The following is a 27,719-nucleotide window of genomic DNA, read 5'->3' as shown; positions in this document are numbered from 1 at the left end:
GATCTGTAACATGCTAAAATAAAACACTAGAGTTATGCGAACATAACAAGTTTTTTCTCAAAATTCCAGTTAGTTCAAAATTTATTGCAAATTTAAATGCTTTAATCATAAATTTTACTCAGTTTTTTCTTTCTTTTTTGCTTTAAATATTGACTATATTTATCATTGTAAAAAATTTATTCTTCCCAGAATTCAAGTTATTTGAAATTTATTGCAAATTTAAATACTTTAACCCTAAATTTTTTCTCTTTTTTTTGCTTTTTATATTGACTATATATTCATTGTTGCAGAAAATTTATTTTCTCTCTCTCAAGATCTTTACTTTAAAAGCTTGCACTCGAGTCAATGTCAATCAAAAGTATTAAAGAGAGAGAGATTACATGCTATGCTGACAGATGCAAACCTTAACATTTATATAGAAAGCTTTCAAAATATAAAAACCTAATTCAAGAGTATGAAAAATTTCCTCTTATTTAGACACACAATCTGTATTTCTTAAATTATTTTTTTCAAGCACTGGTAATTATTTTTCAAATCCAGGTAATTGTAGATTTGTTATGATTAACAAATTCACAAAATTTTCTTACATAAAGCTGCAACAATAGTATAATTTGTAAACGGAATGTTTTGTGGAAAGTATAGACCTTTAAGGGAAAAAATGATGAATGAAAGGCAATTATGTGGGTTGGTGAGCAAACAAAGCACTGGGTTCAGTAAATCAAGCATTTGGGTCAGCAAATCAAGCACTAGGTTGAGCCTTCTATCAACTTTAAAAAAAAAAAAAAAAAAAAAAAACTTCTTTAATTCTTTTCAATTTTTGATTTTATTTTAGTTCATTAATTATAGGAAGAAAAATATAGTTATTAGTTTTTCAGTTTAAAAATGTCAGGAAGTTTCCATAAAAATATTATTTTATTCATTATAAAAATTTATAAAAAAAGATTTTAAAAATTATTTTATTTGCTATTTATTTTCAAAGTTAAAATTTACATAACATCTAAACTCATTGCCTAAATTCTTTTTATGCTTAGGTATAAAAGAACTAGGACGCACATTTAAATGCTTCATAGCTAATTCTTCCATAACTGCACCTGTAAAAAAAAAAGAAACTTACAAGTCTTTTAATAGCCTTCAAAACAAGCGTAAATATTATACTAAGTATTAATAATTTCTTAATAAGTTATATCAACATAATCTATCTTAACATAACATTTAACATAAATCACCACAGTTGGAGTTCAAAACTATGACTGTTAAGAAAACTCCAGGAATAAATTACTATTTAAATTGTATATTTCAGAAATAATTAATAAAAAACAATAAAAAATTATATTTAATAATTTTTTTAAAAGTAACTAAACTCTAGAAACAGTATTTCGCATTTTAAAAAAGCATTGAATATAGAAAAGGGAAGAGTTTATAAAAAATTCTCCACTCTCAAACCGTCAAGAAAAAAAATATTAAATGTTTAAAATTTTTTGTAAATATTAAAAAATTATTTGAGTGTATTAAAAGTTTTATTAAGTAATAATATTTATTAGCTAATCAGCATATTCTTTTTTATTACATTTTTTTAAAGTATCTATATATATTCAGGGGATGACCAACTGATTTTATAGTTAAAAATCTCGGAAATAAAGGACTACAGAGGAATAAAACAAACAAAATGTTTATTGCGAAAACTGTAAACATTTTCAACAGGAATTTACTTACAAAAGTCGAGGGATGATGCTGAAAGCCATCAATTAATAAAGTGATCTGCTCTAGCATCAAAACATGGAGGGATTTAGTCGTAGAAGATTCGGAGGTTTAAGCTGTACTCGATTGAGCAATGTGCATTTCTAGACTGGAATATTATAGTTTTCAAGAATTCTGTACCGTGCCATCTGTTGGAATTTTTTGTAACAATTCCGAAATTTTTACACCAAATGGATATACCATTTGTTTCTGAGATTGAATTTTCAAATTAGTGGGTCATCCACTGGATATATGTACTATATTCCATTGTTACGAGAGCTGTAGCTTTAAAATATAAAAAAGCTTCTTTTAGTTCAATAAAAATGAATATTTTGAAGAAAAAAAATAGCATACCTTATATAATTTTGTCCCTCCTCCATATTATATTACAAATTTTGTTTTCAAAAATTTCAATGAACAAATACATTATCTTACCAGTACACAGAATTATTTTCTTGTCTGTCAATATGGAAATGGTCTTTGCAAATTTTTCCAAACATTCTTCAGATAAAAATGGTGGATCAGCTACTACAACATCAAAATAAGAATGGAATTTTTTATCCACATTGTCAGGATATTTGTAATCGTAAAATACAAATCCATTTGGATATTTCTCTTGAAATCTTTTATCATACTCAAAAAGATAAATTCCTTCAGCATCAGGACAGAGCTTTAACAATTTATGGTAAACCGATGGACTCGACACACAGGCTATTCTGAAATAATTTAATACATTAGGAAATTATAAGGGACATTATAAATACACATTAGTGTTTCATATGTTCATTGTATGTTTTCTCTACAGTATATTTACTATTTATTTTTTAATAATAATACTTAAAAAAATTAAGCTCATTTTTTATTCTTTATAAAAAAAAAACATTCATTTAAAATTACAGATAAATGTAATGTTTCGAAACTTGTTGGAAGAAAATAGATAATACCTTTTAATTTCTGTATGTTTTACAGAATTGAGAGCAGCAGTAGCAAGAAAAGTAGATGTCTCATCGTCATACCAAAATTGACTGAGTTCCTGTGTAATAAATTTAAAAGTTATTAAAAAGAATAATAAAAATTATTAATATAATTTTTCAACTCTGCAGTTCACACTAAAAAGTTTTTTTAACAAACATATTTTATGCTAAATTTAACAACTATTTTATGTAATATTTTTTTTTTTTTCCTGCTTAAGAATTAAAAAATATATTTGTTCAAAGAAAGTCATATTTCTCTCTTATGAGAAGCCTGCTTTTAAATATGAGTACTTCAGCATTTTAACAAACTACTATTGGGCTTGGTAAAAAATCTGAAAAATAGAAGGTATTCAGTTTACCAAAATTGAAGTATAGTACTTTTAATGATGCAAATTTTTACATTGCCATTGTTAAAATTTGCTTCACAAACCATTATTTATTATTATTTTTTATTTTTAATACATTAATAGTACAAATAAAAATATTTCAATGTTTGATAATATAAACCCATATGCGTGCACAGAAAATTAACCAAGGCCCACATTAATGTGTTGTTGCTAAATAGCTCAAATTGTAAAATACCTGAATCTAGAGTAGTAGCTGTAATGCATATCTACTCACAGAGCCATTGTAAAAATTTGCTTTAGAAACTATTGTTTATTTATTTATCCTTTATATTTTTGAAATATTATTATAAATTAATATAATTCAGAGTTAACTAATCTCGACCCATAAGTATGCACAAAAGGTTGGCCTAGGTCTTCCACCCTCATGTCTTTAGACGTAAAATTTATTATCTTGTAATTTAAAATTACCTGGATTTAGAACTGATTTTATAAAAATAACCCAGATATCAACCCCCCGAAAAAAAAAGTTGGTTTTGGTACCAATTCTTTCAGGATTTTATTTAAAAAATCACAAAAACTCAAGTAAGTTTAAATTTTTTTCCCCAATAATGCAAAGGTAAATATCATAGTAACTGTTATATCCATTTCTTTAAACAGAATTAAAATCTGATTATCTGTGAAATTAAATGGCAAGAGAATCATCAATACGCGAATTCTCTAGATAATCCACACAATACTTAAAATATTACCAGTATGAGAGAAAAAAATATTTATTTCCAAGATTGCTAATTTTTTACAATATTTTCGGCATTGCAATTAAAAACTAACCAACAAAAATATTAAAGAAAAAACCGTGTGTTACTCTTTTCAATATGAATTGAATATGAAACACTATAAATAGCACTTTCAATTTGAAATTGTTGAATCAAAATTTGTCCTTTTATTACAAAAGTTCTATTTTAAAGTCACAAAATAGTATTTTGCAATTGCAAACAAAGAAATTTTTTTTAGAGAATAGATACTATACTTTTAGTAGAAAAAAAAAAGTTTTTTTCTATTGTTGAAGCAGGGCAAGCATAAATTTAAATGAACCTGATCCAAAAGTTTGAGACATAGAACTAAATTGCTTATTAGTAAGTATACAGCAAATGAACATAATCTTGATCTTATTGCTACATCCAAAACTTTGGTGGTCTGACTCCAATAATGCAGATTTTAAAACAATCAGAGTATTGAACTGCGAACTGGCAACAAAAGGAGAATATATTAAAAGCCAAGACCCACCTCGGGCTGTTGTACCAAAGATGATATTTTGCAGCTTCAGCTAAAGTTTTGATATGAATTTTAGACATAAATTGGATATACCATATAATACAAATATTCAAGCTCTAGAACACAAGCATGAAACAATTAAAATAACTAAGGTTGTAAATTTTTATCAGAAATATGAATTTAAAACCTTCAACACAGTATTTGTCTATTACATTAGGCACCATAACTAAAAGAAAATAATTCTAAATGCCAGTAAAACTGAAAAATGTACTTAAAATAAACTGATTTCAAGAATCATCACTTCAGTGCTTAAACTATGTTATTCGCTTTATTTAACTAGTTCTGTTATTTTATTGCAGGATGTTTTTATAGCGATGTTGGTTCCCACGAACTACTTTTTTTAAAAAGCCAAATGGTTTTATAACTCAAAAATTTTTTAAAAGAAAGATGTAGTGCACTGAAGTGCCTACGTTACACCCTTCAAGATGATTCCCTTCAGTGATAGTGGCTGTCACAAAAATTTGGTGATTTTTTTTTACCGATAAACAGATAGGGTGACCCGGGGTAATTCACGATCACTCTGTTTCTGGGGTAAATAATGATCACCTAAGTTTTATTTTAAAAAAAATTATTTTTTTTTAAATTTGAGACATGGACAAAAATGCTTGTACACTTTACTAAAGTATAACTACATTTACTTAATAATAAGTTTTTGTTTAATCTAACAAAATAAGTATCTTTTAAACTGCTTTCTGTATTTTCCATTTCAAAGATGGGTTTCAAAATGTGCATATTTCTGCAAAGATCCCCCTCATTCTCGTAATAATAAATATTTTGAGTTACTTTCTTTTTCTTTGATATAAAAGTAGTGTAAGCTTTTGTTTAATTGTTTCACATCAACTGTAAATTTTATAATTGATTATAGGAAACTATATCAAATGTTGCCCCCTACATATGGGGTAATTATTGATCACTGGGGTAATTCCTGATCATCGCAATTTCTTCTTATAAATAGTATATAAAATAGCTTATAAATAGCTAATTGTCTTTTCTTAAATAACAGTTCATATTTATTAAGTGGAATTTTTGTTTTGAACAAAATTTGTTTTTAACTGTATACAAGACTGTATTCTGATTTGCACCATTTCTGGTTTGTCTTACCTTGCTTCTATCTTAATTTTATGTGTGTGCATCGTTAGAATAATTTTTAAGTTATTGAATTAGCCTAGTATAATTGTTAGAATAATTTTTAAGTTTATAAATTAGCCTAGTATAAATATGGTGAGAAATTATAAGCCTAAAAAGGATACTAAGCTTCTGGAAAACAAAATTAGTGAATTTCTTTTAATGATTGAAAATTAAAATTTCAGTGTGAGAGCTGCTGCCAGAGCTGTTGGCATACCTTACTTAACTTTACACTTTCCCTTAATGAAGTTAAAAAATCCAGCAAAAGTAACCCATGTGGGAACTCTCTTATATTTCAGAAGAACATGAGAATGAGTTGGCTGATTGCCTAAAATGTATGTAACGATGCAAAGATTTTTGAAAATTTAAGGCGTTAATCATTCTTCTTGCTTTTAAATAAATTGTTTTATTAGCTGCTTAAAGATATCTTTTTGGTTTATTTTTTGATCTTGATGTCTTATTTGTTAATTACCATTATATAATTATTTTCAAACAGCCCCTTTACAATAAAAACTGGTGATCAGCAATTACCCCAGAAGTGATGAAGACCAGGGGTAATTCCTGATCACTAAAAATTTAAAATCTTTTAAATTCTAATTAGATTTTCAAACCAAAGAAGTTGGCATAGGACTCATCTCATATAGCCTCAAACTTCCAGTAAATATTAAAATTCTATTTTGAATAGTTTTTTCACAAAATAGATATTTGCGTTTTTTGATCAGGAATTACCCCAGGTCACCCTACATATAAGGAAATTTTCCTTTTAGTTCGCCTTCTTTAAATTCGACCAGCGTAGAAAAATAAAATTTTCAACACATTCTGTTAATAAAAAAAATTGTGGATACACTTTGATATTAGTAATACAGGGATATAAACTAAACAATGCCGAGTTTTATACATTGAAGTAAAAGGAAAATTTTTTTTTACTCAGTTCAGTTTTTTATTTGCGACATCTATTGTTTAACTTGTCAATCAATAATTCAAATATAGCATAATTTAGGGCACAATAGTATAAACTTTCACATTACCCAGTCTTCTTCGAGTAAATTATCAGATGTGCTGTTTGAAAGTGTTTGTTCAAGCATAAATTCTTGTAAAGCTTTCATAGCTTCAGCGGATAAACCGATATCATCACTGTCCATGGTTCAATGCGTAAATATATACTTCAAAATATTGATGAAAAATTAAGAATAAGATAAGAAAAATTGATACATCTATTCGCCCTTTTATTTGGTCATTTCTTTACGCTAAAATTTTTTTGAAGACTGCCTCAATGTGGTGATGATTTTAAGATTCTGTTTGTCAACAAATCCCTGTTCACTTTTTCCCCCATTTGCTGTATTTGATGTATTATTAAAATTTCTGTTTTATCCAATCTTCTTGATTCTTGGCTAATTCAGACTTTGACTACACGGAATAAACTGTTGAAACGTAAGCAGCAGTTTTCATGCTGGTTAAATGGTTTTTTACGAACGAAAAGAGTGCATGATTTTTTTTGTGGATAATAAAAAAAAACTGTTTTCAATAAACTGATTTTAATTCTTTTAACTAAATAAAATATTTTAAAATTAAATATTAATTAAAATATAAATTAATATCAAATGATAATTTAATTATTATTCCTTCACGAGAAGGAAAAAGCAACTCAACCCTACTCTAAATTGTCGAAGAACGAGCACGTTCGTGTAACTTTTGCTTATTGTTAATTAAAATTTAAATTTTATACTTCATTTGGAGTAAAACGGTACAGTAATTTATTATTTCATATAAATAATTGTTTTTAAAATAATTTATGTGATTATATTAGTTATCAACAATGATTATTTCCTCCTCTTCGGTTGTGCAATTGACCGATTGGTTGAGTTAGTCGAATTGCCTTGTGCAATAATTTTATGTTATTTTACTTTGCTATTGTTTTTACAGTACATACTTTTATTTTAACATCAGTTGTTATTTACAGAAAAAGAAAGGAAATACATATCCTCCAACATTTAACTTTCATGCGAAATATATATTATCAGTGGTAGTCATTAAGCCGAGATATTGAAAACAAATTGAATTTTCTTAATAAAATATTAATCAAAATTTTAATCACTGACCATTGCTTAATCTGACATTTAATATGTATCTATTATTTGTAGGAAGTGGTCAACGAGTCTCTTTATTATTGAATCAAATTTTAATGCATTGCTTTTGCTACCATAGCAGAACTCCTTCTCGAAACTACAGAGAAATATAAACCCGTGTTATTTGTCAATGATTGCTATCCGCTAATAATTATAGTTAATTCTCAAGTTTTAATCTTCATTGTTTATCTAGTGTGGCAGTTTAGTAATTGATAAATTTTTGCTTATTTGGTGAAATTCTTCTTAAATTTTTATGTGAATCATCATTTAGGTGATATTTCCGTATCGTGATATGTCGCACCAACTGCAATTGCAGGGAGATTTTCGTTCCATGATCTGTGGCAGAATTATCACCAAGTCTTGGAAAAAAAGAAAGGGACCAACTCGAAAGGTATAACTCGTAGTCACCCCTGGGAAAACATCTACATGTTGTCGTATTTTGAATTTGCAAGTTTAACGATAAGGAAAGTACAGGAATATCCCCATTTCCAAGCATGGGTGCCACTCTTCAGTCCTGGAGACTGAAATCAATCTTGAGACTAAACTTCATCAGTTAATCTCATTTCCAAATTAATTATTGCAGAGTGATCTATGAGTGAAGTTGCACCATGTTTGGGATCGACTGAATTTCAGTACAATAAACAAACAAACCTTGTACTATTGTTGTATCGAAATTTGTTTGTTTTCATTTTCCTGTCATGTTTTAAAATGCTGAACAAAGTAAAGATAATTTAGATATGTTAGGGGATCCAGTGATAGGTGCAAAAAGACAATTATTATTTTCCAATTATCAATTATTTTCTAGTTAACAATTATTTTTTTCTTGTTTGCTGAAGAAAAAAAATTTTAAAAAATGAAGGAAAAAAAATTAACTTATTATGGAATCTATTATTATAGAAAGATACATTTTGGTGTCAGTGAACTATAAATTTTTGGTAAATAATGCTAGATTGTGTTAATTGGTATAAAAGCCAGCTGAGTCTTGAAATTTTTTTAGAGTAGTGCTGCTACTGAGCAGTGGCCACAAGAAACTAATGCAAACCTAACAGAACGAAATAACTTGCAGCCAGGGAAAATTTCCAATATTATGGTCTGTGGTAGATTAATCGCTAAGCCTTGGTATCTTCCAGCATTGGCCGATGAGAAACAAAAAAATAAATAAATAAATAATCACAGAAAGGGACCAACTCGAAAGATGTAATTCTTAACACGGATATTTCTGTATTGTGCCAAGGTGCAAAATAGATTTTAAACGCAAATTTAAAAAAAGGAAGAAAAAAAACATTTAAAAGTTTAAAATCTATATTTGGCACCTTGATGATTGTAGTTGGCTCGCCAGATCACAATATGGAAATATCCACTGGAGCCACCTCCAGGTAATCCCCTACATGGTTTTTTTTAAAACTTTTTTTATTTAATTTTTTTTGCGATTTAAAATCAACTTGACGATTGTTTATTGTAGCTAGTGTGGCAGATCACAGTACAGAAATTGTATCATGATCAGTGTCAACTACTATCGCCAAGGCGTCAAATAGAATTTAAACTTGCTACATTTTTTAAATATATATAACTTGTTGAGGTTTGCTTGGTCACTTATACCCTTCGAATTAGTTCACTTTTGTGATATTTTTTTTAGTTTCTCTTGCCGCTCTTGGAAGTTGCAGACTCGGTTATTATTCTGCCAATAATTGCTTTCTTATTTTGATATTTTGCGAGGAATAAAATATTCTGAAGAATTTTATAGTATGACATCATGAATCCTAGATGAGCAGACAAACTTTTTATATGAAGTAATAAAGTGCTTAATTAATAAAAAGATATTTTTTAGTAAAGATTTGGTTTACTTAGGAATTCAAAATAATTTGTTTTCCTACGTTTGCTAACTTGTGATCAATATATTCTTGTGATTAATGATATAGTTATTTAAAGTTTAGAAATTCTGAAATAGAATTTAAAATAGAAAAAAATAGAATTTACAATAGTTTTTTAACTGCAACTTATTGAATCTTTTCTACAGGTACAACAATGCATATATTTTTGAGAGGACAAGAAACACACTCTTATGAGGTGGGAGATGAAAAAATTTCTCATTTAAAAGTAAGTTTATTTTTTAGTACTATTTTTTTTTATTAAATATTTTTTAGGTGTAACATTGAGGTATCTGGTATATGTTTTCAAAACCTCTAAACTTTTATGAAAATGTACTTGTATATTGATAATAGACATTCATTGATTCTGAAATGCATTATAAATATATACATACATACATACAGTCTAACATCGATTTCAAATTTTTTTTTTCTAATCCCTCGATAACTTGAATTCTTTTTCTCATAAATAGTGTAGATTTTTTTTCTAAAATTAAAAAAAATATTCCAAAAAAAATAAATTTAAGAATGGCTGACAAGGCATGAAATTATGTGTATTCATTAAAGATCACGAAAGTAGTCAAACAATCAATATCGTTAATTCTGCTGAAAACTACACCGAAAATGATTGGGACAGATTGACTGGACTCATGAAACGCGATGACCTGGAATTTCAAGACTTTGTAAACGTAGATGATGCGGTAACAGTGTGTGGTCAGTTGGATGGCAATGATATCATCGCTCAAATTAAAGCTTCTTGTCAGAAGATGAGGAAATCGAAGATTTACTGCCGAATGTTACTAAAAAACATGCACTTTCTGCAGTGGACACTGTAAGGAGATTTATTGAGATGCAGCCAAGTATGTCAGAGGAGACATTTAAAGTTATAGTCCACTTAAGAAGTGTTATAGACAAACTTTCTTACGCATCTTTAAAGCAAACAACAATTGAATCTTTTTTTAAATGAAAGTGTAAAAAGTGCTTTTCGAATAAATATGGAATAGTAAATAAGGTATGTAAAGAGCATTTTTCTTTATTCTGCCATCGATAACATGCGATATTCGATAATTCGAATTTTCGGTATCTCAAATTTTTTCTCCTCTCCCTTCAAGTTCGAGATATCGAGGTTTGACTGTATATTAATAATTACAACAATGTATCCTTTTTTAAAGAAACTATTTTTAATATATTATATGCATATGCAATTAATTTTACATTTTTTTCTCATTTTTTTAGCATATAAAGGATTATATTAAAAACAATACTTAAAATTATGTTAAGAAAAGTTAGGTTATTCAAGAGTATTTTAAAAGTATAATACAATGAAAATTTACAAAACATATAAAGCTGCAAATTTAAAGACTAAAGAATATCATCTGTGATGGATCCCACTATTCGGCTGGTTTTTTTTCTTCTTCTGATTATTCAGTTATTTAGCCAAATCAGTATTCGTTACATCTGTTCTGTAGTCAGTTACTTCAAATTATCTAATACAGATTTTTAACTTCAAAATATTAAATCTTTGATATCAGTTCAATTAGTCAGCTTTGAAGTAAGACCTATCTTCAAGTTTATACTTTAACAAAATTAATTGAGGTAAAATTGCGACTGAATAGAAAAACCTACCTGTTGTTACCCTATTAATTGCTTAATATTTTATGTTAGATGATGCTGACACATACTTGATTTTAAACCTTAAAATTGGATTCTTACATTTCATTAATTATTTAATATTAATCTTTAAACATAGGAAGCAAAATTTGGCACACAAATTAAAAATATATAATAGCTAAAAAAAAGAAGGGATAACAGAAAAATAGTGCTATTTTGCTCTGTACTGAACTAGCTCAACCTTTTTCAAAAATATCAGATTGTGACCAATATCAAATCCAACCATCTTATTTATTTTAATATTTGTGCGTACACTTGTTTAAAAACAATTAAATTTATTAGTCATCCTAGTTATTTTTCAATCGAATTACATACATTATTTTTGTTTTGCAAAAATGGGTCTTCTTTCTTGTTTTTTATATTTTAATAAAGATTTGCTTTTATTAAATTTATTAAACTATTTTCTTTTTCTTTATGTTTGTAGAATCTTATTGAAGAGGTTGAAGGAATAGACAAAGAAGAAATTGTTCTTTACTTCGGTGGTTCACCTCTTGAAGATGACCAAAGTGTATCAGAATGTTTAACTGAAGGTGCAACAGTTGATTTCAGTGTAAAACTTAGAGGAGGTATTTTGATAATATAACTACTTCTTTTATATACCATGGTATGATCTATAGTCCTTAACTCAGTGTGTATTTTAAATTGCAAGGTCATTTAAAAAGATAGAGCCATTTTAGTTAATTTGTATTTATTAGAGTAGTATAAATTACAGATAAAGAATTTACCCACTAATGAATATAGAAATGTTATAAGTTATTTTTAAACAGATTATAATTGTTAAAATGTGTCCTTCCTTTGCTGTACGATCTGCGATAAAGCATGTCTTATGTTACTTAAAGCACTAGTTTAGAATAACGCTATATGATAATGTTCAATATTGTTGAAAGCAGTAATTCAAGTTATTAACAAAAAAATTGTATTGATAATTTTTCATTTCTTCTATCCGGTTTATTATATTTTGTTGAGCTTCTATGGCCCTAGAAAAAATAGATTTTTCCCAGAAGATACAAAGTTAAGATGCTATAATGCGAACATTTATTTAGTAGGCATTGCTATAGATCAAATTATTAAGTAATGGTTGACTATTATCAAAAGAAATAGTCTGATAATTTTTTTTTTTTATTTTAAAATCATTCTTAAGTCTTCCCGACATCTGTTTTTCGAGCAAGCCCCTCTTTCATTGCTTTGAAAATCATCACCCACAAAACTTCTTAGAATTGTTGTTTGCAAATTTGATGAGATAAAATAAATGTATAAGTGTGTTGAGCAGCCAGAGGACATATCAATTTTCTTCTGTTCCTCAGTCTAGGTTAAGTATTTGAAACTCAAGTGTATAAGCAAACTCACTTTGTCCACATTTTTTTTACTGCTTTTGTCAGTTGAAAGTTGCCCTACAGATTTTTTTATAGCTGACTTTTAGGCCTCCCTATATATAAAAAAAGGGCAGAGTGATTCTACCTAAATCTTTTTTTTTTTTTTTTTTTTTTTTTTTTTTTAGCCAAAAAAGAAAGGGAAAATTTTGCTAGAGTCAAATTTAATATTAATTTATCTATTTTTTTGATTAATGAGGTAAAGCATGGTGAATAATCCGAATTTAACTGTCGAAAAGCTTTTAATTTTATACACATGTAAAATATAAATTAGTTAATCTTAGCATATTTCGGTTGCATAGTGAAAAATTTTCATACGTTACAATCTTTTGTGAACATATTTATATTAAAAAAAATGGTATAATTATTGTATAGTTAGTTTTTGTTAAATTTTAATTGTGTGGCTGGTTCAATTCACCGAAAAAATATTGTTTTTATTATTTTTATATTTTATTAAGAATGCATTTGACATTGATTTAATCTGGATTTGGAGTTTTAACTAGCATTAAGTTAATTCTACAAATTTCGACTAGAGTTAAGTGCTGCATATAATTTTTTGTATTGACACATTTTGTGACATTGTGAGTTTAACTTTCATACCCCAAATTTATATTCTAAGCAAGCATAGATTAAATAAGTTCATTGACTATGCTTGTGATGTTGTAAAACCTGGATAATGCTGAAACTCACACTGTGAATCGCAAGAAAAAATGTGGGTTGCAGTTTTTAATTTGTTTGTAAGGACTAATTGTCTTCTATTTTCTTAGAAAATGTTTTGAATTTTTTTTATTTAAAGTGCACTAACTTCTAAATTTGTTTTTTAACTGGTGAAATAAAATCACATTCAAGATTGAAGATAAGATAAACTTTTACCCTAAGTAAATCTTGTTCTTTAAAGTTAACTTCTCAATGTTAATTGACTTTTCAGAGCAGGGCTGTCTGTTTTGCCTGACTAGTATTGATTTAAAGTTTATTATTTGACTGTTTTTGCAAAAAATTTCGTATTTTATTTCATAATAGTAATATATTGATGTGCCTTTTGAATTCATTCTTTTTCATGATTACTTCCTTTTTCTCTTGTTTGAATAGGCAAAGTTCACGGATCATTGGCTCGTGCTGGAAAAGTAAAAGGCCAGACACCAAAGGTAAATTTTGTTAAATTATAATCATTTTATGTTGATATCATAATTGCTGTTATCCTTATCTTTATCATCTGCTAATAATGATCATTTTAATGCAATTTAGTATTGCATTTTAAAAAAAAAAAAAAAAATTCCTTCTCAAAAACTCTTTGCAATTAATTTTTCTTCTATTTCATCACTAAACAGGTTGAAAAGCAAGAAAAAAAGAAAAAGAAGACAGGACGTGCCAAGCGAAGAATGCAGTTCAATAGAAGATTTGTAAATGTAGTTGTAACATTCGGCCGAAAGAAGGGTCCTAATTCTAATTCATAATTTATCTTGATGATTTGGATGACACTTGTAAATGTTTAAATAAATTTTTTGTCATCTATTTCATGTCTTGTTTTTTCTCCATTACATAGTACGTTTTTAATTTAAGTCTCCAAAATAAAGACCTAATATCACTTGTTCTGAAAGTTTGCAACATACTTTTGGGTGATGGAAATAAACTCACCAATTGTATTTTTTCTATAATTGTCTTAGTTACTTATCACATTTAAATTTAAAAAATTTTTTTTTTAGAAATTTTATGTTTTTTTTTTCTGATGAAGATTAGAAATTGCGTGTATTTCCTTTCGAGTATTTTCTTGCATACATGCTTTTAGTCTGTTTTCTTAATTTTAATATACTTGTATTTGGGGATGGCAAGTTTCTTCCACAATGAGAAAAACTGATTAAAGACAATAGGTTACTCATTTCTTACAACCCAAGCAAAGAAATGTGAATATTTTTTAAATGTTTATAATAGAATTTTAAAGAAATAAAATAGCTTTATTTTCACCTATTTAATTATTCTTAAACAAAGAAAATGGAAAAGTGTAAAGAAAAATCAGTTCAATGAATTTTTTAAGAAATTAAAACAAAAGTTGGAAACTTAAGAAATATGCTAGAAGTATTTCTCAATAGATATTTATAATACAGGTTATTTGGGCATGCAATTATTCTTAGAATTTATGAAATCTAGAAATTTTTAATATGTAAATCACTGGATTTTCATTTTCAAATTGATGATTAGTTGCGTACAATTTTTAAGAAAAATTAGGGAAACAACAAAATCCCCACTCAGAGTCATATTTTATTAAAATATAGAATCTTTTTATAATGTTCTTTAAAAATTGTGATGTACTTTCAAAAAATGAAAGAAAAAACATTTCTAGAGTGAAATATCTTTTAAACTTCTGTCATTTCAGAATTATTATTTATTTATTTTTATTTTATAAATTTGAAATTGTAGCTGAAGCAAGTCTGTCACTGACCAATTTTTTGATACCGAAATGAGAACAGAAAAATCGGGAGTATTTCTTTCCTTTTTGATGAACAAGAAAAGTATCTTTAGAATATAATTCTGCAGAAGAAGAAATTATTTTTTCTGCTATTTTATTGCTTCGACTTTCTTTACTCTGTTTTTTAAATTTAAAATCAATAAATATGAAAATGCAGAGTATAACTGTTTTGGTTATACCTATCATTTTAATTAATATTATTATAATGCTTTTTAAATTTATTATTCTGTTTTTGTCGGAGAAAATAGTAACTTCATTAAGTCATAAATTTGAAAATCTAGAATGTTGCAGATACCCTATGTAGGGTACTTGAAAAAAAAGCTTTTTTATAGTTATGCATTAATCTTATTTATTTAGAATTAACTAATATTATAACAAAGATATTAAAAAAACAAGTTATTGTTAAATAATTTTGTTTTTATTCAAGAGATTGTTAAAAACAAAATTTATTTAAAAATGCATTGGTATTAAAAAAAATTACAGCATATCATAATTTTTTTTATTTTCATACCTAACTTATTGGAAATTCTCCCCTGAAACCGAAAATCCGATTGTTTTTTTCGGCAAATGTTAATTTATTTAGTTATTAAACATTTAAATTGCCCCAAAAGGCCTCCGTAAGTGATGCAATCAAAAACGACCCCTGATTGGTTATGACGTCAAATGTGCCGAAGGGAAACGTGCCGTCTCCATCCGCTAAGGCTATTTCAATGCTCTTTTAGTTTTGATATACCGTATGAACATCCTTTGTAAATTATCAGTAGAAATTTTGTGAATTAAATTTACGGTTCTGAGAGTGTGTGCAAAATGAAAGAAATATTTTAAAACTTCAAACGTTGTTATTTATCATTAAAATATCTGAAGAAATGATTATGTAGCTCTTTACAGCGAATCAACATTTCATTTCGGTTGAAATCAGTAGTGTTAAAGTTCATAGAAAATACTATTTCATTCCACTTACTTTTAAATTAAATTAATGCTTCATTACAACCTAATTACTTAATTAAAATAAGTCGCAGATTGGATAGAAATTTTATACATTTTGATATAGAATGGATGATTTTATAATTGGTTATTGCATTGAAACAAATCAGTATTTTCATAAATCTAGTCCATTGAAAAATATCAGTCCATCATCGTTACAATCTATGTGCTAATGATCAAAAATTCAAATAATGTAATTTAATGTTGCTTCTTTAATTTATTTATTTATTACTAGAGTTGAAGGATTTTCTTTTTAAGTAGATACTTACTAATGCAGTTTATGTCATCTTTTTTTGTCTGTTTCACTATGTATTAAGTATTTAAATGCACATTAAAGCTTATATTTATTATTCCTAGCTTAAATAGGAATTCCGTTACAGTTCGAAATTACTTTTATTTTTAAATTTGTAAATTTTAATTCCTTTTTCTGCAATATAGTATTAATAAAGTATGGTTATTGTTAATTTCTCTCCTTATTTTTGAAAAGCTATTTGTCAGTGCTTGCAATGAAGAATTCTAAAATAGTAAAATTAATACATTATACATTTTTAATTAAAAATAATTTAATAAAAAATAATTTTAAAAAATCTCAGGTTATGCATACGGTATAGCCGAAAACGTATCAACACTTTCAAGAATCTAGTCCATTGAAATATATCTGACCATCATCATCACCATTATCTAGTTATACTTAAAATTTCACTTAATTTCTCATTTATCCATATCTAATTAACTTATTTATCCACAAAATTTCAGCGAATATCATTAAGCTGGAAGTTTTTGTTTCACTAAAGCTAGAGAACAAAAATAAAAAATTAACTTATACAAAATGGAAAGAAATTCTAATGCACATTCTTTATTATTTATTAAATAATTAAAAAATAAACAGTAATGTTGATATTTTTTCTCAATATTTTTATTCTTTGAGTAAATAGGAACTTTGCTATAGCGAAAAATTATTTTTATATGCATTTATAAAATTTTATTCTTATTTCTGCAATAAAGAACTAAATAAATGCATATGCTTGATTTCAAATACTCTTATAACATAGATTAAGGCAATTAAAGTAAAGTTAATAAAATCTGCAGGAATATATATATATATACACAATATATATGAATTTAAAGTTTTGCTGGGATCACAAGTTTTTTAAGAGGCTACTGCTATGAATACAATTACATGCTTTGAATTCACGCTAGAATAAATAGATAAAAATTATCAATAACTTAAGCTGTCCTACATTTTAAAATCTAAAACTATTTATTCTACATAAGAAATTGATCCAACATTTCTTTCACTTAAGATGAAAATAAATCTTCCAAATGAACTTGAAGTATACATTAAAATTAAGATTATAGTTTAAAAATGAAAGAACGAAGTTATTTTGTATTTATAACGCATCATGTATAAGCAATACCATGCACTTTTTTTATTGAACTAAAAAATCTTAAATATTCCGAGCTACAAAATTTCGTCAAGTATTAACAATGTTTCAGTGGGTACCACTGAAATTTAACATTATAAAAATACGTTATATCAAATCCACATTTTTATTAAGCGATATTAGGCGCAATTTTTTATACAGATGGCTTTAGACCATCTGAAATGGTTGGATTTAATTAGAAAATTTAAACGAAAGCAAGAACGCATTGGTTTTCACAGCACGGCTATTGTACAGTCACTCGAAAAAATAGCTGAGCACCGTGACCCTTGCAAAATAAAATTGGAAACGCAAAACGACACAATAAATAGTCTCAAGCCTCGATTCTCACTGCTCTTTTGTCGTGACACCATGATTGGAAACGTTCTCACTGCCCTCTCGTGAAGCAGTCCATTGTGTATGTGAAATGAGTGACCCCCCCAGAAAGCCCTGTCCAATGCATTTTCAAGGGGTCTGCACCCAAACGCCCAATGTTGGCGTTGTGTGTATTTTAAAAAAATGGGACGAGTCCCCAATGAGGGGGACTCGTCCCATTTTTTTAAAAAAAAAATGGCTTTTGACACAGAGTTAGATTTCGTGTCGGCAAAGGGGACATGTCCTGTGTGGACGCGTGCGCAACCAATTGTCCAGACACTGTGCGTGAAACACGTGCTGGCAACGAGTTGGATGAGGCATTTCCAACATTTCCTCCAAACAAATCGGACAAGGCTCAGGTGGGGCGTAATACCAGCTTTCAAAAGGTAACGAGAACAGACAATTTCGAATTTCGCTGGCTAAGCGAATCCGCAAATCGTCTGTCAAGTTGTAACCTTTCCTAAACCAGTCACCCACAATATTCGACAACCATCTCATGCCGAAGCTATCAAAGCTCCGGTAAGCTGGGCTCAAGTGACTGACATTATTCTCGAAACGCAACTCTCGATCGAGAAATTGCTTAAAAGCACCCCTCACCTGCCTCACATCGGAATAGCCTTCCGGGTCGAGGAATCGAAGCACTGGATGCGCCTCGTCCCCCAATTCCACGACCTCTGGCTCTCCCATCAACAACACCTCCCGAGGAAAAGCATAGCATGGAAACACCTCATCGGGGGATTTGAGAACGAGATTTCTTACAATAAAAAGATTTGCCATTTTGAATCGACTCTATGTCAAAAAATATAACGGCTCCTCGGCGTGCAAGCCCTTTTTATAGACACACAGAGGGCGCTCCAGTCGTCCTGAAATGTTTTAGAAAATGCCACGTGACCTGAAAAGACGATGCATTTCCAGAAAGTCATGCGATGAGATTCACCTCACCGGATGCACTTTCAAGAAATCGAGCGACAAAACACATCCGCCAGATGCACTTTTAGAATGTCACCGGATGCGTTTCCAAGAAATCGAGCGACACATCACATCCGCCACATGCACTTTTAGAAAATCACCGGATGTATTTCCAGGAAGTCGAGCGACAAAACACATCCGCCAGATGCACTTTTAGAATGTCACAGGATGCGTTTCCAAGAAGTCGAGCGACACATCACATCCGCCAGATGCACTTTTAGAATATCACCGGATGTAATTCCAAGAAGTCGAGCGACAAAACACTTTCACCAGATGCACTTTTAGGATATCACGTGACAGGACATGGGAATTGTGATTGAAAGGTCAATGACCCAAGGACAGGTGGATGTTTGGATGATGCATGGAGAGATTGTCTCGAGACTCGAAGCTCGGGGCTCAGCTGAAAAAAATTTTTAAACCGGAAGTGGGCGTGGCCAACGACAACTCAAAACTTGCATTTCGAAAATTTCAAATTTTGTCTCGACCCAAATTTTGCTCGACCCAAATCTGTGGCCGAGTGAAAAAAAAAATTTTTATAAACCGGAAGTGGTGAAAAGATAAGTGTCTCAAGGCAAGGGTTTTCCAAAAAATGTCACGCGATTCCAAAGCCCATTTTCACCAAAAACCCGCATCCCAATACACGTCAAACCTATCCATTGGCATGTGACGCATCCAAAGCAATGCGTCCATTGGTCTACAGTCCAATCCATCCATTGGCATGTGACGCTCGATGGCCATCCCATTCAGTCTCGAGAAAATTTTTTGCTGGACCCAAATCTGCGACCGAGTGAAAAAAAAAAAAAAAAAAAAAAAAAAAAAAAAAAAAAAAAAAAAAATTAACCGGAAGTGGGCGTGGCCAACAACTCAAAACTTGCATTTCGAAAATTTGAAATTTGTCTCGATCCAAATTTTGCTAGACCCCAGTCTGTGGCCTCGAGAAAATTTTTGCTCAACCCAAAATCTCCGGACGAGTGAAAAAAATTTTTTTTCAATTTTGTAGTTATAAAAAATATTCTAATTTTTAATTGAATAAAAAAATTCTTATTTGTAATTAAAAAATGATCATACAGCAAACCTACCTAAGTACAAAGTGATTTGCAAAGTGAAAAATTTTCATTTTTCTCATAATACACACCTTCAAAAACCCACAAAGCGTCGTTTTAAACGATGAAATATAATAGATGGAAAAAATCCAACCCTGCTCGAGGATGTCAGACCCAGGTGCCATGGATTTCAGAACCCCCCTTCCATGGATGACCCTGCACCTGTTCAGTGTCTCAACAAAAAAAAAAAAAAAAAAAAAAAAAAAAAAAAAAAAAAAAAAAAAAAAAAAAAAAAAATTTTTTTTTTTTTTTTTTTTTTTTTTTTTTTTTTTTTTTTTTTTTGAATTGTGGTATATCTAAGAGAGCGTCTTGATAATTTTCCATTCGAGTGAAAGCGTTTCAGCCGATTCCATTGCTCCATCACTGAGAAGCATTTGACTATTCTGATTCGTATTGGGTACATTTTGGACACCTCGTCAACATGAAATTGAATTCAGATTTGAGATTGAAATTGTACTGGGGGTACCGATATTGGGACAAGCAAATCATCACCTGTCCACATTGCGTAAAAAAGGTTAAAAAGTTGTTATTTAAAGAGTATCGGGAGACTCATTGCCGTTCCGAACATGGTTTAAATGAAGAAACTGAATGCATTCTTTGCGGAGCATATCCATTTTCAAATTCGACTGAAGACGACAATCACAGAAAAGAATGCTTTGAATCGTTCAAAAGGAGGAATAGAAAACGACAAAAAAAACGCTTCATCCACTCTGACAACGCCACTGCTGGAACCAGTGCTGCATCTGCAATCGATTCTGCCACTCCTGATTTATGTGAATGTAAATCTTTTGACCCTTCATTATTACGTCGTAGACTTAAACATAGAGTCCTCGACACAGATTTACAAGAAGTTGGATTTTACGACAACTACCCCGGCGACTTTCGAGCATTGACCAACACGGGTTCCCTTTACCCGTTCAACGACGAAAGCAATTTGGGACGCGAGGCCGCGGCCCTGTTTCGAATGTATTTTTCCAACGCGTGGACACTTTACCACGTGTTTATTCGATCCTACGCCTTTGCCAGTTTCAAACAAAAAATGTCCGTGTTTGACGAGGGTCAACTGGTGGTGTCGTCCTTTTGGTGCTTGTGCGATGGTTGCAAGATTGACATACGAAATACCATAAATCCTAATAAACTGCATCGCCACATGATTGTGGCTGTTCAAGATCGAGCTGCCTACCTGAAGGTTTGGAGGTCGATTAAACAATCTCGTGCCAACGAGCGCTATTGCAAAGGACATAAAAAAATTGTTTCGCCCATGCATTTGGCCAATGCCATTCATTACGTATCGAGCGAAAAATCCCAATGCTCCGGATCCAAGAAGCCGGGCGACGGGCGACGCGGACATTTTTACATCAATCGCCCGTTACACGAGCATTCCGTCATGAACATGGCCAGTCTCTTCCGCCACGGCGTGATGACGTGGCTAAAAGGAAAACTTCGCGATAAACTCGTACTGGATTGGAAGTGTGAAAAGTTTGGTTCAAATTACAAAACGTATCGCGTGAAAGTGTCTGAGATTATGACGCTTCCAAACTGTTGCATTCAATTGCGATGGGATTGGGCGCCTCATCCAGACGGAGATTACGGAGCGTTTTGGTTCGAGAACGACGTGATGCACGTCCAGCCCACGGGAGGTGAACCTACATTTTCGAATCACGCACAAGCCATGATGTTTCAGATTCAAAAGGGAAATTCCTTGCGCCAACGCATGGCAAATGCTTATTACACGTTGAGTAAACCACAAGCCCGTCAGATGAGTGTCGTGGAATACATGAGGGAGAAGCAAAGAGTGGAGATGGAACGAATCAATGCAGAAAACGTATCGGAAAAAAATGTATTGAAACGTCGGATTGACCAGCTGGAGACGGAAATTATAAACTTGAAGAAGCAGAAACAAGACGAAATTGAAACACTTTTGCGAAAAATTGCCACTCTGGCTGAAGAAGTGGCAAATTTGAGAAGACAAGTTGCGTCAACAGTACACATCACGAACATGGGTGAGATATCTGTCACTGTAGCTGCTGGTTCAACGCCATCACCCTAGCACAATTCACAAAAAAAAAAAAAAAAAAAAAAAAAAAAAAAAAAAAAAAAAAAAAAAAAATTTTTTTTTTTTTTTTTTTTTTTTTTTTTTTTTTTTTTTTGTTGAGACACTGAACAGGTGCAGGGTCATCCATGGAGGGGGGTTCTGAAATCCATGGCACCTGGGTCTGACATCCTCGAGCAGGGTTGGATTTTTTCCATCTATTATATTTCATCGTTTAAAACGACGCTTTGTGGGTTTTTGAAGGTGTGTATTATGAGAAAAATGAAAATTTTTCACTTTGCAAATCACTTTGTACTTAGGTAGGTTTGCTGTATGATCATTTTTTAATTACAAATAAGAATTTTTTTATTCAATTAAAAATTAGAATATTTTTTATAACTACAAAATTGAAAAAAAATTTTTTTCACTCGTCCGGAGATTTTGGGTTGAGCAAAAATTTTCTCGAGGCCACAGACTGGGGTCTAGCAAAATTTGGATCGAGACAAATTTCAAATTTTCGAAATGCAAGTTTTGAGTTGTTGGCCACGCCCACTTCCGGTTAATTTTTTTTTTTTTTTTTTTTTCACTCGGTCGCAGATTTGGGTCCAGCAAAAAATTTTCTCGAGACTGAATGGGATGGCCATCGAGCGTCACATGCCAATGGATGGATTGGACTGTAGACCAATGGACGCATTGCTTTGGATGCGTCACATGCCAATGGATAGGTTTGACGTGTATTGGGATGCGGGTTTTTGGTGAAAATGGGCTTTGGAATCGCGTGACATTTTTTGGAAAACCCTTGCCTTGAGACACTTATCTTTTCACCACTTCCGGTTTATAAAAATTTTTTTTTTCACTCGGCCACAGATTTGGGTCGAGCAAAATTTGGGTCGAGACAAAATTTGAAATTTTCGAAATGCAAGTTTTGAGTTGTCGTTGGCCACGCCCACTTCCGGTTTAAAAATTTTTTTCAGCTGAGCCCCGAGCTTCGAGTCTCGAGACAATCTCTCCATGCATCATCCAAACATCCACCTGTCCTTGGGTCATTGACCTTTCAATCACAATTCCCATGTCCTGTCACGTGATATCCTAAAAGTGCATCTGGTGAAAGTGTTTTGTCGCTCGACTTCTTGGAATTACATCCGGTGATATTCTAAAAGTGCATCTGGCGGATGTGATGTGTCGCTCGACTTCTTGGAAACGCATCCTGTGACATTCTAAAAGTGCATCTGGCGGATGTGTTTTGTCGCTCGACTTCCTGGAAATACATCCGGTGATTTTCTAAAAGTGCATGTGGCGGATGTGATGTGTCGCTCGATTTCTTGGAAACGCATCCGGTGACATTCTAAAAGTGCATCTGGCGGATGTGTTTTGTCGCTCGATTTCTTGAAAGTGCATCCGGTGAGGTGAATCTCATCGCATGACTTTCTGGAAATGCATCGTCTTTTCAGGTCACGTGGCATTTTCTAAAACATTTCAGGACGACTGGAGCGCCCTCTGTGTGTCTATAAAAAGGGCTTGCACGCCGAGGAGCCGTTATATTTTTTGACATAGAGTCGATTCAAAATGGCAAATCTTTTTATTGTAAGAAATCTCGTTCTCAAATCCCCCGATGAGGTGTTTCCATGCTATGCTTTTCCTCGGGAGGTGTTGTTGATGGGAGAGCCAGAGGTCGTGGAATTGGGGGACGAGGCGCATCCAGTGCTTCGATTCCTCGACCCGGAAGGCTATTCCGATGTGAGGCAGGTGAGGGGTGCTTTTAAGCAATTTCTCGATCGAGAGTTGCGTTTCGAGAATAATGTCAGTCACTTGAGCCCAGCTTACCGGAGCTTTGATAGCTTCGGCATGAGATGGTTGTCGAATATTGTGGGTGACTGGTTTAGGAAAGGTTACAACTTGACAGACGATTTGCGGATTCGCTTAGCCAGCGAAATTCGAAATTGTCTGTTCTCGTTACCTTTTGAAAGCTGGTATTACGCCCCACCTGAGCCTTGTCCGATTTGTTTGGAGGAAATGTTGGAAATGCCTCATCCAACTCGTTGCCAGCACGTGTTTCACGCACAGTGTCTGGACAATTGGTTGCGCACGCGTCCACACAGGACATGTCCCCTTTGCCGACACGAAATCTAACTCTGTGTCAAAAGCCATTTTTTTTTTAAAAAAATGGGACGAGTCCCCCTCATTGGGGACTCGTCCCATTTTTTTAAAATACACACAACGCCAACATTGGGCGTTTGGGTGCAGACCCCTTGAAAATGCATTGGACAGGGCTTTCTGGGGGGGTCACTCATTTCACATACACAATGGACTGCTTCACGAGAGGGCAGTGAGAACGTTTCCAATCATGGTGTCACGACAAAAGAGCAGTGAGAATCGAGGCTTGAGACTATTTATTGTGTCGTTTTGCGTTTCCAATTTTATTTTGCAAGGGTCACGGTGCTCAGCTATTTTTTCGAGTGACTGCGTGTCGAGTAGGCGTAGAGCCGTGGAGAGCCGTCAAACCGAATCTGGGGTCTGGTTTGACGGCTCCCGCCATTGACGCCTTGTTAAAGACCTTTTTTCAGTGGACCCCCTGTGACAGGAGGAGGCAGACACGTTTCCAATGCAACCTTTGGAAGTGGGTTATCCTAGAGTGAATCCCTGGGGGGTTCCTCCAGGTTATTCTAGGCAGACTCATCGATTTTTTGATACCTCACTCGATATATTTCGTTGGAAAGTCTTTGCGTAAAATCCAACTCTGCTCCATGGGGGTCTCGTGGACCCAGGTGCTACCAAAATATTTTACTCGTCGAGACAAATTGTTTGATACCTCACATGATACCCTACATGATTTACTTTGCGAAAACGTTTTTCCAACTCTGCTCCATGGGGGGTCTCGTGGACCCGGGTGCTACCAAAATATTTTACTCGTCGAGACAAATTGTTTGATACCTCACATGATACCCTACATGATATACTTTACAAAAACGTTTTTCCAACTCTGCTCCATGGGGGGTCTGATGGACCCGGGTGCTACCAAAATATTTTACTCGTCGAGACAAATCTATTGATACCTCACATGATATGCTTTGCGAAAATTTTTTCCCAACTCTGCTCCAGGGGGGTCTCATGGCCCTCAAAATATTTCTTTCGTCGAGACGAATCTATTGATACCCCACATGATACCCTACATGATATACTTTGCGAAACTGTTTTTTCCAACTCTGCTCCATGGGGGGTCTGATGGACCCGGGTGCTACCAAAATTTTTTACTCGTCGAGACGAATCTATTGATACCCCACATGACATGCTTTGAGAAAATTTTTTCCCAACTGTGCTCCAGGGGGGGTCTCATGGCCCTCAAAATATTTTTTTCGTCGAGACGAATCTATTGATACCCCACATGATATACTTTTCGAAAATTTTTTCCAACTCTTATCCATGGGGGGTCTGATGGACCCGGGTGCTACCAAAATTTTTTACTCGTCGAGACGAATCTATAGATACCCCACATGATATGCTTTGCGAAAATTTTTTCCCAACTCTGCTCCAGGGGGGGTCTCATGGCCCTCAAAATATTTCTTTCGTCGAGACGAATCTATTGATACCCCACATGATACCCTACATGATATACTTTGCGAAACTGTTTTTTGCAACTCTGCTCCATGGGGGGTCTGATGGACCCGGGTGCTACCAAAATATTTTTCTCATCGAGACGAATCTATTGATACCCCACATGATATGCTTTGTGAAAATTTTTTCCCAACTCTGCTCCAGGGGGGGTCTCATGGCCCTCAAAATATTTTTTTCGTCGAGACGAATCTATTGATACCCCACATGATATGCTTTGAGAAAACTTTTTTCCAAGTCTTATCCATGGGGGGTCTGATGGACCCGGGTGCTACCAAAATATTTTTCTCGTCGAGACGAATTTATTGATACCTCACATGATATACTTTGCTTGAATTTTTCAAATTGTACCATGGGGGGTCCATCCAACCCCGGGTGCTACCAAAATATTTTTCTCATCGAGACGAATCTATTGATACCCCACACGATATACTTTGCTTGAATTTTTCAAATTGTACCATGGGGGGTCCATCCGACCCCGGGGGCCACCAAAATTTTCAGCTCATCGAGACAAATCTATTGATACCCCACACGATATACTTTGCTTGAATTTTAAATAATGTCCCATGGGGGTCCGATGGACCCGGGAGCATTCAAATTATAGATTGACTATCAATCTCTTATATAATCTAAAGTCGCTTCTGATTGGTTCAAACTTTTCAAAATTGGGTTTAAAAGGAGCTCCTTCAGCTTTGGAAATCAGTCGCAGCCGCGACTCCACCTTGAGAAGATTTGCCTGAAAAATTTACAAGTCTGAACTAGATGAACGACTGGCCGACGATTGCCGTCTGCCTTGCCGAAGCTCTCTCTGATATTTGCCGGAACGATCTGCAGCCTTTGCCGTCGACCAGGAGCAATTGAAGACACGTCTTGACTCGAGGAAGAACTTTTGAATAATGATATTGATGACAAAATACTTCTTGAACTTTCAAATCCTGAATGAGGAGTGAAGAGACTGGGTACTCGCTGGCTAGTTAAAGCCCAATCTCAAAAAAAAAAAAAAAAAAAAAAAAAAAAAAAAAAAAAAAAATTTTTTTTTTTTTTTTTTTTTTTTTTTTTTTTTTTTTTTTTTTTTTTTTTTGAGATTGGGCTTTGAAAGCGCTGGTGAGATCTGGGATCCTCACTGTATTGGCAAGCAGTGAGTTAAAGCCCAATCTCAAAAAAAAAAAAAAAAAAAAAAAAAAAAAAAAAATATTTTTTTTTTTTTTTTTTTTTTTTTTTTTTTTTTTTTTTTTTTTTTTTGAGATTGGGCTTTAAAAGCGCTGGTGAGATCTGGGATCCTCACTGTATTGGCAAGCAGTCACCAGGCCTGGAGAGCCTCTACAGTCATCTCGTTACGATGGATGAATCTACAGCTGAATAGGATTGTGCGCAGGGACCGCTGCCGCTGCTACTCTCTATCTTATACCTTTTGCATGTGTGTGCTCCTTTTCAACATTATCTGCGACTAGCCTGGCCAACTGGAAGCGGATAATGTCTTTCTCTTTGCATGTCTCTTTGCTTGCTGCGCAAATTGAGTTTTCGGATGAAACAATCCTATTCAGCTGTGGACGTCTGTCGTAACGAGATTAGCTTTTTTTTCAGGTCCGGACCCGATGGAATGTTCCAGCCATGAGATGACAGAAGAAGCGTTGCCTTAAAGAATTCGAGAGAAATTGGAGATAATCGAGAGAAATAGCTGAATTAAAAAAAATCGAGAGAAATTGGAGTAAATCGAGAGAAATAGCTGAATTAAAAAAAATCGAGAGAAATAGCTGAATTAAAAAAAATCGAGAGAAATAGCTGAATTAAAAACTCTAATGTTTCATTAGAGAGGGAGACTCTGCGGTCCAGCGGAGAGAGGGAGGATGGTGACATCACGACGATGTCATCGAGAAGAGCATGTTCCCGTAGGGGCTTCGGCCCAACGAGAAAACCCGTAGTCGCTACGGCGGCTATGATGCACATATTGCAGGTCGGAGTTGCATTAGCAATACCGAGGTAGCGTTTCCGTAGGGGTTTCGGCCCAACGAGAGAACCCGTAGTCGCTACGGCGGCTATGATGCACATATTGTAGGTCGGAGTTGCTTTGGCAATACCGAGGTAGCGTTTCCGTAGTGGCTTCGGCAGCTATGAGGAGAGCTTATTTTTTTCAGGTCCAGACCAGCAGGTAAGTATTTTTTTTTCAGGTGGAGACGACCCGATGGAATGTTCCAGCCATGAGATGACAGAA

At 32.5% G+C, this 27,719-nt stretch overlaps 2 protein-coding genes across 2 annotated transcripts; one reads left to right on the top strand and one right to left on the bottom strand.

Moving 5' to 3' along the window:
• Window positions 1-938: 938 nt before the first annotated feature.
• On the bottom strand, window positions 939-6,908 carry LOC107452314 (EEF1A lysine methyltransferase 1). Its single transcript, XM_043052920.3, has 4 exons — window positions 6,544-6,908; window positions 2,682-2,770; window positions 2,173-2,453; window positions 939-1,091 (listed from the first exon to the last, which is right to left on the bottom strand). The coding sequence occupies exons 1-4, from the start codon at window positions 6,655-6,657 to the stop codon at window positions 964-966; spliced, it is 612 nt and encodes a 203-aa protein (XP_042908854.3). The 5' UTR covers window positions 6,658-6,908; the 3' UTR covers window positions 939-963.
• A 274-nt stretch (window positions 6,909-7,182) lies between these two features.
• On the top strand, window positions 7,183-14,062 carry LOC107452315 (ubiquitin-like FUBI-ribosomal protein eS30 fusion protein). Its single transcript, XM_043052928.3, has 5 exons — window positions 7,183-7,259; window positions 9,659-9,738; window positions 11,605-11,746; window positions 13,640-13,695; window positions 13,879-14,062. Exons 2-5 carry the CDS (start codon window positions 9,667-9,669, stop codon window positions 14,002-14,004), a joined length of 396 nt encoding a protein of 131 aa, XP_042908862.1. The 5' UTR covers window positions 7,183-7,259; window positions 9,659-9,666; the 3' UTR covers window positions 14,005-14,062.
• The last annotated feature ends 13,657 nt before the right edge of the window (window positions 14,063-27,719 follow it).

Source organism: Parasteatoda tepidariorum, chromosome 5 (assembly GCF_982258835.1).
Source record: "Parasteatoda tepidariorum strain Cologne lab strain chromosome 5, Ptep-v5.0, whole genome shotgun sequence".
Lineage (NCBI taxonomy): Eukaryota > Metazoa > Arthropoda > Arachnida > Araneae > Theridiidae > Parasteatoda > Parasteatoda tepidariorum.
The sequence above is the reverse complement of the archived record's forward strand: the minus strand, read 5'-3'. Positions and strand labels throughout refer to the sequence as shown.